This window comes from Eleutherodactylus coqui, chromosome 4 (assembly GCF_035609145.1).
Source record: "Eleutherodactylus coqui strain aEleCoq1 chromosome 4, aEleCoq1.hap1, whole genome shotgun sequence".
Lineage (NCBI taxonomy): Eukaryota > Metazoa > Chordata > Amphibia > Anura > Eleutherodactylidae > Eleutherodactylus > Eleutherodactylus coqui.
Window position 1 is genome coordinate 212,432,893 of NC_089840.1, and position 10,732 is coordinate 212,443,624.

The window sequence follows — 10,732 nt, forward strand, 5'->3', positions numbered from 1 at the left end:
GCATGGTGCTACAAAGGGTTTTCAGGGGGCTTGAAATATAAACCCTACCCCGAAAATAAGCCCTAGCTGCAGAAAAAAAAAACCCAAACCAAATATATCACCTAAGTAGCGTCGTGTCAGCTCCGTTGCGTTTCCTCTCTGGTCCCCAGCATTTGTCTTCAGGCATCTCAAAATGGCTAGCCTTTCACGCCCTAAGTGTATCATCAACCTTTAGGTGTCCTTGACCCTGTTGCAGGTCAACTGGTTGTCCTTCCTTGGACCAATTGTGTTAGGTATTACCAGGAGCGCCCCACCTGGCTTGCTGTTTGGAGATGTTTTGACCCAGTTGTCTAGTCATCATAATTTGGCCCTTGTCAAACTCACTGAAATGCCTATACGGGTCCATTGTTCTTCCAGAACATCAGCTTCAAGTAAGTATAAGGTCTTTCTTCCACGAGTGTATATTAGCCGGATGTTTTCATGGCCGCCTCATATACGCTGTGATCTGATGCATTAGATTCCAATGCATCAGATCACATGACCGTATTCCTGAGACATAAAAGCGCCTGGCCGGCCAATATAGCGCCGGGTGTTTTTATGTCGGGCCCAAAAGATAGTCCTGGAACTATCTTTTGGGCTGGAATACGTTGGCCGCTGCATTGGCTCCTATGGGAGCCCATGACAACGGCCGAAGGTGGGAGGGAGTTTAGCATTGTGGCTGCTAAATTCGCTCCCTCTGCTCACCTCCCCCCCCCCGTGCAATCTCTCCTCTGCTCTACTCCCCGCTGGCTCTTTGCAATGGGAGGGGGTGGGACAGGGGCAGAGCTAAGCACCTGCCCATTCCGCCTCCTCCCATTGCTGGCTGAGGACAAGGAGTGGGACATGGGCAGAGCTAAGCTCCCGCCCTCTCCCTGCCGCTTGTCCATAGCAATCAATGGGCGGAGGCCGGACAAGCCAGGGCTTAGCTCCGCCCCGCCTCCTCCCATTGCAAAAAACGAGCTGAGAGGAGAGCAGAGGTGAGGCTGCAATGGGGAGGGAGGGGAAAGTGGTGACGGCATGGTAGTTTTGGTGTATATGCGCCGGGACTTATGCCGTGTGAACGGGCGCACAAACGTTTGATTTGTGCGCCCGTTCACCAGTTTTATCTCTCTCAACGTAGCATATATCGGTTGGCCGTGAAAACGGACGGCCGATATACGCTCGTGGGAAAGAGCCCTTATACTCATATCTCCTGATTCAGCATTTCAACTCTCATGAGTCCATAAGTTTAGTTTATGGAGCTCATAGGAGCTCACAGATTCCCTTTAAATGAGATTTGGAAAAAATGACTCAGACCAAGTACAATAAGTTAAAAAATGTAAAATTTATTATTTGTGTATTATATGTGTTTTGGTTGTTACCTCCCATCACTCATGTAGAGGGAACAGCAACACGCAGGACAGGAAAAAAACCCAGTGGAGGAAACCTGTAGGGAAACCATGGCCGCTGTACTGCCCTTCCTCCGGGCATACTAAGGGAGGTAACACTATAAAATGTGTGCAAGGTGACGGTGTGTGACTATCTGCAGTGACTGCATGTGACTATCTACTGTGTGCAGGTGTGTAATCATGCTTATTGAATGTGTTGCTGTACAGTATGTGAGTATGACCCATGTATGTGACTATTAAAATGATACGTGATGTCTTCAGTCTTCATCTGTCGCCGCTGCTGCTGGGATCCGTGTCGGGTTCCTCTTCTGCCTGGTGGACTCACCACATCGATGGAAGCCTATGGATGGTCTTACAAAGGGCGCAGGGTGGAGGTGAGTTGCCGCATGGGCCGTGGATGGTGAACTCCTGATGGTATCTCCTGCACATGCGAATAGCCCAGCTGTGATGGATCTGCCGCTGTCTTCTCCATGCCCAATGTGTAGGATCTTCTGTCATGACCTAGGATTAACAGCATTAGAGATGAGCGAACGTACTCGGTAAGGGCGATTTCGCAATCGAGCACCGCGATTTTCGAGTACTTCACTACTCGGGTGAAAAGTACTCAGGTGCGCTGTGGGTGAGCGGGGGGTTGCAGCGGGGAGTGGGGGGGAGAGGGAGACAGAGAGGGCTCCCCCCTGTTCCCCCGCTGCTACCCCCCACTCCCCTTTGCAACCCCCCGCCCCACAGCGCACCCGAGTACTTTTCACCCGAGTAGTGAAGTACTCGAAAATCGCGGTGCTCAATTGCGAAATCGCCCTTACCGAGTACGTTCGCTCATCTCTAAACAGCATGTGATTAGTATTATTATCACACAGACTCTTCATTCAAGACTGGTGTGTTTTGTATTGTTCTAACTAACCTGTTCGCAGGTGCTCCGGTCCACCAACGCATTCATTCCCATCCGAAGGAACAGGTTGTACCGTCTTTCGTGAAATTGGTCCATGCTCTTCCTCCAGTCATCTCCTAAGGCCCAGGCGTAGATCTCTGTATTGAAGTCGATGTCCTCCTCCATCTGGTTGGCTAAGAAGCTGCCAGAAAAGATTAAACCAGATGATGAACAAGTCAGAATAGTGTAAAGCAGATTACCTGTCTAAGGAGGGACCTGGAGAAGAGGGGGGAGCTAATGAACACTAAACCAAGTAATGCTGTGGGGTCCTGGAGTCTTCTCCATAGTTCACTTGGACTCCTGTTACTTGTTTTAGTGTTCATCTTCATATTTCTACATCCGCCTGTAAATACAAATCTGTTCTAATAAAAGCAACTCACAGCGCTGGGAAGAAGTTTATTCTATATTCCTGGGTATGCAGTCCGGCTCTTCTGAAGTATACGAGGACCATCGCCAGGAGGTACTGGTGGGAGGAGAAGGACAGTGAGAGGCTGGAAGTAGATTTACTTTCTACATGACTCTACAGAATTTGTATAGTTTGTTTTTTTTGCTGTACTACTTTAAAACAATAAAATATCTTTGGAAAAAGATAAACTTATTCTCTGCCGCCATAACTCTTTAGATTTCCTGTTGCCATAGTGGTGTGAGGGGTGTTTTTTGTTGTAGTTTTTATTGGTACCACTTTGGAGTACATACGACTTTTTGATCGTCTTTTATTACATTTTCTTCTTGGAAACATGGTGACCAAAAAAGTGCAATTCTGATGTTGAGTATTTTTTTCTTCTGACGATATTCTCCGTGTGGTGTAAGTAATGTGTTACTTTGGTAGATCAGACATCTACAGATCCAGCAATACCAAACATGTCCTTTATTATAAATATGGGACAGAAGTTTTCTTTTTAAACTGTCATCGCCTTTTATTTTTTTAATAATTAAAACTTTTTTAAACTTATTTTTACATTTTTTTTCGCCCCTGTAGTGGACTTTAAATTGCAATTGTTTGATCACTCAGAAGGCCCCAGGCTGCCTTCACAACCGAACGGCACCTCGTGATCACACCAGTATTCGTTGGCCGTTCGGGACCCCAGAATACTGATTAAGATATTTAAAGGGTTAACAGTAGAGATGAGCGAGCACCAAAATGCTCGGGTGCTCGTTACTCGGGACGAAATTATCGCGATGCTCGAGGGTTCGTGTCGAGTAACGAACCCCATTGAAGTCAATGGGCGACCCGAGCATTTTTGTATTTCGCCGATGCTCGCTAAGGTTTTCATGTGTGAAAATCTGGGCAATTCAAGAAAGTGATGGGAACGACACAGAAACGGATAGGGCAGGCGAGGGGCTACATGTTGGGCTGCATCTCAAGTTCACAGGTCCCACTATTAAGCCACAATACCGGCAAGAGTGGGCCCCCCCCCTACCAACAACTTTTACTTCTGAAAAGCCCTCATTAGCAATGAACACCTTAGCTAAGCACCACACTACCTCCAACAAAGCACAATCACTGCCTGCATGACACTCTGCTGCCACTTCTCCTGGGTTACATGCTGCCCAACCCCCCCCCCCACAACCCAGTGTCCACAGCGCACACCAAAGTGTCCCTGCGCAGCCTTCAGCTGCCCTCATGCCACACCACCCTCATGTCTATGTATAAGTGCGTCTGCCACAGGAAAAGCAGGCACACACTGCAGAGGGTTGGCATGGCTAGGCAGCGACCCCCCCATAAAAGGGGCGGGCTGATAGTCCACAATGCTGTACAGAAGCAATGAGAAATCCAATCCTGTGCCACCTCCATCTGGAGCTGCACACGTGGGCATAGCAATGGGGAACCTATGTGCCACACACTATTCATTCTGTCAAGGTGTCTGCACGCCCCAGTCAGACCGCGGTTTTTTATAAATAGTCACAGGCAGGTACAACTCCGCAATAGGAATTCCGTGTGCACCCACAGCATGGGTGGCTCCCTGGAACCCACCGGCGGTACATAGAAATATCCCATTGCATTGCCCAACACAGCTGAGGTAGTAATGTCGTGCTTAATGCAGGTGGGCTTCGGCCCACACTGCATGCCCCAGTCAGACTGGGGTTCTTTTCAAGTGTACAGATGTAGTAAAAACTCCGTGTGCACCTACAGCATGGGTGGGTGCCAGGAAGCCACCGGCGGTACATAGAAATATCCCATTGCATTGCCCAACACAGCTGAGGTAGTAATGTCGTGCTTAATGCAGGTGGGCTTCGGCCTACACTGCATGCCCCAGTCAGACTGGGGTTCTTTTCAAGTGTACAGATGTAGTAAAAACTCCGTGTGCACCTACAGCATGGGTGGGTGCCAGGAAGCCACCGGCGGTACATAGAAATATCCCATTGCATTGCCCAACACAGCTGAGGTAGTAATGTCGTGCTTAATGCAGGTGGGCTTCGGCCCACACTGCATGCCCCAGTCTGACTGGGGTTCTTTTCAAGTGTACAGATGTAGTAAAAACTCTGTGTGCACCTACAGCATGGGTGGGTGCCAGGAAGCCACCGGCGGTACATAGAAATATCCCATTGCATTGCCCAACACAGCTGAGGTAGTAATGTCGTGCTTAATGCAGGTGGGCTAAAAATTTATTTGATTACACTGTAGGCGAGGGCCCACAAAAATTGCTGTATCAACAGTACTAATGTACCTGAAAAAAATTGGCCATGGCCAACCAAGAGGGCAGGTGAAACCCATTAATCGCTTTGGTTAATGTGGCTTAAGTGGTAACTAGGCCTGGAGGCAGCCCAGTTTAACGAAAAATTGGTTCAAGTTAAAGTTCCAACGCTTTTCAGAGCATTGAAACATCTAAAGATTGTTTAGAAAAATTATGAGTGAGCCTTGTGGCCCTAAGAAAAATTGCCCGTTCAGCGTGATTACGTGAGGTTTCAGGAGGAGGAGCAGGAGGAGGAGGAGGAATATTAGATACAGATTAATGAAGCAGAAATGTCCCCGTTTTGGATGGTGAGAGAGAACGTAGCTTCCATCCGCGGGTGCAGCCTACGTATTGCTTACGTATCGCTGCTGTCCGCTGGTGGAGAAGAGAAGTCTGGGGAAATCCAGGCTTTGTTCATCTTGATGAGTGTTAGCCTCTCGGCACTGTCGGTTGACAGGCGGGTACGCTTATCTGTGATGATTCCCCCAGCCGCACTAAACACCCTCTCCGACAAGACGCTAGCCGCAGGACAAGCAAGCACCTCCAGGGCATACAGCGCGAGTTCAGGCCACGTGTCCAGCTTCGACACCCAGTAGTTGTAGGGGGCAGAGGCGTCACCGAGGATGGTCGTGCGATCGGCTACGTAGTCCCTCACCATCCTTTTACAGTGCTCCCGCCGACTCAGCCTTGACTGGGGAGCGGTGACACAGTCTTGCTGGGGAGCCATAAAGCTGGCCAGGCCCTTAAAGACTGTTGCACTGTCTGGGCTGTACATGCTGCTCGATCTACGCACCTCCCCTGCTACATGGCCCTCGGAACTGCGCCTTCTGCCACTAGCGCTGTCGGATGGGAATTTTACCATCAGCTTGTCCGCCAGGGTCCTGTGGTATAGCAACACTCTCGAACCCCTTTCCTCTTCGGGAATGAGACTGGGAAGGTTCTCCTTATAGCGTGGGTCGAGCAGTGTGTACACCCAGTAATCCGTTGTGGCCAGAATGCGTGCAACGCGAGGGTCACGAGAAAGGCATCCTAACATGAAGTCAGCCATGTGTGCCAGGGTACCTGTACGCAACACATGGCTGTCCGCACTAGGAAGATCACTTTCAGGATCCTCCTCCTCCTCCTCCTCAGGCCATACACGCTGAAATGATGACAGGCAACCAGCATGGGTACCGTCAGCAGTGGGCCAAGCTGTCTCTTCCCCCTCCTCCTCATCCTCCTCATCCTCCTCCTCCTCCTCCTGAACGCGCTGAGATATAGACAGGAGGGTGCTCTGACTATCCAGCGACATACTGTCTTCCCCCGGCTCTGTTTCCGAGCGCAAAGCGGCTGCCTTTATGGTTTGCAGGGAACTTCTCAAGATGCATAGCAGAGGAATGGTGACGCTAATGATTGCAGCATCGCCGCTCACCACCTGGGTAGACTGATCAAAGTTTCGAAGGACCTGGCAGATGTCTGCCAACCAGGCCCACTCTTCTGAAAAGAATTGAGGAGGCTGACTCCCACTGCGCCACCCATGTTGGAGTTGGTATTCCACTATAGCTCTACGCTGCTCATAGAGCCTAGCCAACATGTGGAGCGTAGAGTTCCACCGTGTGGGCACGTCGCACAGCAGTCGGTGCACTGGCAGATTAAAGCGATGTTGCAGGGTGCGCAGGGTGGCAGCGTCCGTGTGGGACTTGCGGAAATGTGCGCAGAGCCGGCGCACCTTTACGAGCAGGTCTGACAAGCGTGGGTAGCTTTTCAGAAAGCGCTGAACCACCAAATTAAAGACGTGGGCCAGGCATGGCACGTGCGTGAGGCTGCCGAGCTGCAGAGCCGCCGCCAGGTTACGGCCGTTGTCACACACGACCATGCCCGGTTGGAGGCTCAGCGGCGCAAGCCAACGGTCCGTCTGCTCTGTCAGACCCTGCAGCAATTCGTGTGCCGTGTGCCTCCTATCTCCTAAGCTGAGTAGTTTCAGCACGGCCTGCTGACGCTTGCCCACCGCTGTGCTGCCACGCCGCGCGACACCGACTGCTGGCGACGTCCTGCTGCTGCTGACACATCTAGATTGCGAGACAGAGGTTGAGTTGGAGGAGGAGGAGGAGGGTGCTTTAGTGGAAGAAGCATACACCGCCGCAGATACCAGCACCGAGCTGGGGCCCGCAATTCTGGGGGTGGGTAGGACGTGAGCGGTCCCAGGCTCTGACTCTGTCCCAGCCTCCACTAAATTCACCCAATGTGCCGTCAGGGAGATGTAGTGGCCCTGCCCGCCTGTGCTTGTCCACGTGTCTGTAGTTAAGTGGACCTTGCCACTAACCGCATTGGTGAGGGCGCGTACAATGTTGCGGGAGACGTGGTCGTGCAGGGCTGGGACGGCACATCCGGAAAAGTAGTGGCGACTGGGAACTGAGTAGCGCGGGGCCGCCGCCGCCATCATAGCTTTGAAGGACTCCGTTTCCACAACCCTATACGGCAGCATCTCAAGGCTGATAAATTTGGCTATGTGGACGGTTAACGATTGAGCATGCGGGTGCGTGGTGGCGTACTTGCGCTTGCGCTCCAACACTTGCGCTAGCGATGGCTGGACTGTGCGGTGCGAGACATTGGTGGATGGGGCCGAGGACAGCGGAGGTGAGGGTGTGGGTGCAGGCCATGAGACGGTTGTGCCTGTGTCCTGAGAGGGAGGTTGGATCTCAGTGGCAGGTTGGGGCACAGGGGGAGAGGCAGCGGTGCAAACCGGAGGCGGTGAACGGCCTTCGTCCCACCTTGTGGGGTGCTTGGCCATCATATGTCTGCGCATGCTGGTGGTGGTGAGGCTGTTGGTGGTGGCTACCCGGCTGATCTTGGCGCGACAAAGGTTGCACACCACTGTTCGTCGGTCGTCAGGCGTCTCTGTGAAAAACTGCCAGACCTTAGAGCACCTTGGCCTCTGCAGGGTGGCATGGCGCGAGGGTGCGCTTTGGGAAACACTTGGGGGATTATTCGGTCTGGCCCTGCCTCTACCCCTGGCCACCGCACTGCCTCTTGCAACCTGCCCTGCTGATGCCCTTGCCTCCCCCTCTGAAGACCTGTCCTGAGTAGGCGTTGCACACCAGGTGGGGTCAGTCACCTCATCGTCCTGCTGCTCTTCCTCCGAATCCTCTGTGCGCTGCTCCCTTGGACTTACTGCCCTTACTACTACCTCACTGCAAGACAACTGTGTCTCATCGTCATCGTCCTCCTCACCCACAGAAAGTTCTTGAGACAGTTGGCGGAAGTCCCCAGCCTCTTCCCCCGGACCCCGGGAACTTTCGAATGGTTGGGCATCAGTGACGATAAACTCCTCTGGTGGGAGAGGAACCGCTGCTGCCCAATCTAAGCAGGGGCCCAAGAACAGTTCCTGGGAGTGTTCCCGCTCCTGAGCAGGTGTCATTGTAGTGGAGTGAGGAGGCTGGGAGGAAGGAGGAGCAGCAGACAGAGGATTCGGATTTGCAGCACTGGACGGCGCAGAACTGTGGGTGGATGATAGCTTGCTCGAAGCACTTTCTGCCATCCAGGACAGGACCTGCTCACACTGCTCATTTTCTAATAAAGGTCTCCCGCGTGGACCCATTAATTGGGCGATGAATGTGGGGACGCCAGAAACGTGCCTCTCTCCTAATCGCGCAGCAGTCGGCTGCGACACACCTGGATCAGGAGCTCGGCCTGTGCCCACACCCTCACTTGGCCCTCCTCGTCCTCGGCCACGTCCACGTCCTCTAGGCTTACCCCTACCCCTCAGCATGCTGTATTACCAGTGATTTGATTTCCCAGGCAGGAAATAAATTGGCGCAAGCCTGCAGGCCAAATATAATGTTTTCGCTTTTTTGCAAACGGAAGACCCCACTGTGTGTATTCAATGAAAAACAAGAAGTTTAATATCTGTGGTGTGGCCCTCAAAAAGTGTCACACAAGTATAGTGTAGCAGAGTTATTAACTCTAGCAGAGCAGGTATTTGCCAGTCAGGATACACAATGGCGCTAGGCTGCAGTAAAGCGTAGCTGGTTGCGTCTGATTTTTGTACGTTGTACATGCAGCACACACGTACACGCAGACCTTAGGACTGACACTGGCTGGCCAAATATAATTTTTTTCCTTTTTAGCAAAGGGAAGACCCCACTGTGTGTATTCAATGAATAATAAATGTCTTCTGGCCCTGCCTACACAATTCTATCCCTGTAGTATTAATGCCGGGTGCAATGCTCTGCACAGCCGGTTTTGAGAAAAAAAAAAAAAATGCAACACTGCTAACAGCAGCCTGGACAGTACTGCACACGGATAGAAGTGGCCCTAGAAAGGACCGTTGGGGTTCTTGAAGGCTACACTAACTCCTAACACTCTCCCTGCCTAACCCCCACTTCTGTCCCTATTGCCGGGCGCAATGCTCTGCAGATCCAATTTTGGACAAAAAAAAATAAAAATACTGTGCTAACACAGTACTGCACACTAGTAGATGTGGCCCTGAGAAGGGCCGTTGGGGTTCTTGAAGCCTACACTGACTCCTAACGCTCTCCCTACAGCAGCACCAGCAGCAGCACTTTCCCTCAGCTAAGTCACAAGGCATGTGTGGCGAGCCGCGGGAGGGGCCGATTTTTATACTCGGGTGACATCTGATCGTCCCAGCCACTCACAGCAGGGGGGTGGTATAGGGCTTGAACGTCACAGGGGGAAGTTGTAATGCCTTCCCTGTCTTTCAATTGGCCAGAAAAGCGCGCTAACGTCTCAGAGAGGAAACTGAAAGTAACCGGAACACCGCGTGGTGCTCGTTACGAGTAACGAGCATCCCGAACACCCTAATATTCGCACGAATATCAAGCTCGGACGAGTACGTTCGCTCATCTCTAGTTAACAGCTACTGCGAGCGTGTGTCAGCTGTCAGAAACAGCTGGATCCACCTTGTATATTGTGGGATCGGCTGACGATCCTACTTCATATGAACCCTGCACTTCCTGAGGTGTGAAGGGGTTAAATATGGTGCATATTCTGTAATTTGGCAGATTTTTTACTTTTCACAATATTATCTTACCATGTCAGACGTCCTCATGCAGCCGTCTCTGGTCAGGAACTTCTTGAAGTAGCTGATCTCTTAAAAAAAAAGAGGAGTAATATCAATATTTGGGAAATAAATGTATCAAATGTATCAATCTGTTTAGTGATAATAATAAAGTAACAAAATCTCCTCTGGGACATAACAGGAAAAAAAAATAGTAATTGGATGGAAAAAAAAAAAAACTCACCTAGAAGAGCCGTCCGGCTCTTCTCTCTGGCATGGTAGTCTTCTGTCTTCTGGAGGTCAGGGATTGAAAAATCCCCGCCACTAAGAAATTGCTGGTGTCATTGGCTGAGCACTCAGCCAATGACAAGCAGTGCTCAGCCATTGAATGACAGCTGAATGCTGCCTGTGCTTGGTTACAGCGTTCAGCTAATCACAGTAAGCGTTCAGCTGTCATTCAATGGCTGAGCACTGCCTGTGATTGGCTGAACACTCAGCATATGACACCAGTGCTTTTTGGGGGCGTGGATTTTTCAATAGCCGCTCTCCAAAAGACAGAAGAAGACTGCCATGCCGGAGTAAAGGAAACTGGTTTTTCTAGGTGAGTATGTGTGTGTATGTATATATATATATATATATATATATATATATATATATATATATATATAAAATTTCTTTTTTTCTTCTTTATTTTATTTTTTTATAGCTTGGGCTGATTTTTAGGAAT

The 10,732-nt window shown here is 50.7% G+C and overlaps 1 protein-coding gene across 1 annotated transcript; it reads right to left on the bottom strand.

Annotated features, from left to right (window-relative positions):
- Window positions 1-1,223: 1,223 nt before the first annotated feature.
- Window positions 1,224-10,092, bottom strand: LOC136626587 (speedy protein 1-B-like). Its single transcript, XM_066601637.1, has 5 exons — window positions 10,039-10,092; window positions 2,715-2,797; window positions 2,308-2,476; window positions 1,732-1,907; window positions 1,224-1,281 (listed from the first exon to the last, which is right to left on the bottom strand). Exons 1-5 carry the CDS (start codon window positions 10,054-10,056, stop codon window positions 1,224-1,226), a joined length of 504 nt encoding a protein of 167 aa, XP_066457734.1. The 5' UTR covers window positions 10,057-10,092.
- Between the last annotated feature and the right edge of the window lie 640 nt (window positions 10,093-10,732).

What these genes read in the sequence shown, in the direction of transcription:
- LOC136626587 (XM_066601637.1), bottom strand. An exon ending in ACCGGAGCACCTGCGAACAG is followed by an intron (nt 1,908 to 2,307) that starts GTTAGTTAGAAC and finishes TGTTAATCCTAG; the next exon opens with GTCATGACAGAAGATCCTAC. An exon ending in CATAGGCTTCCATCGATGTG is followed by an intron (nt 1,282 to 1,731) that starts GTGAGTCCACCA and finishes TCTCATTTAAAG; the next exon opens with GGAATCTGTGAGCTCCTATG.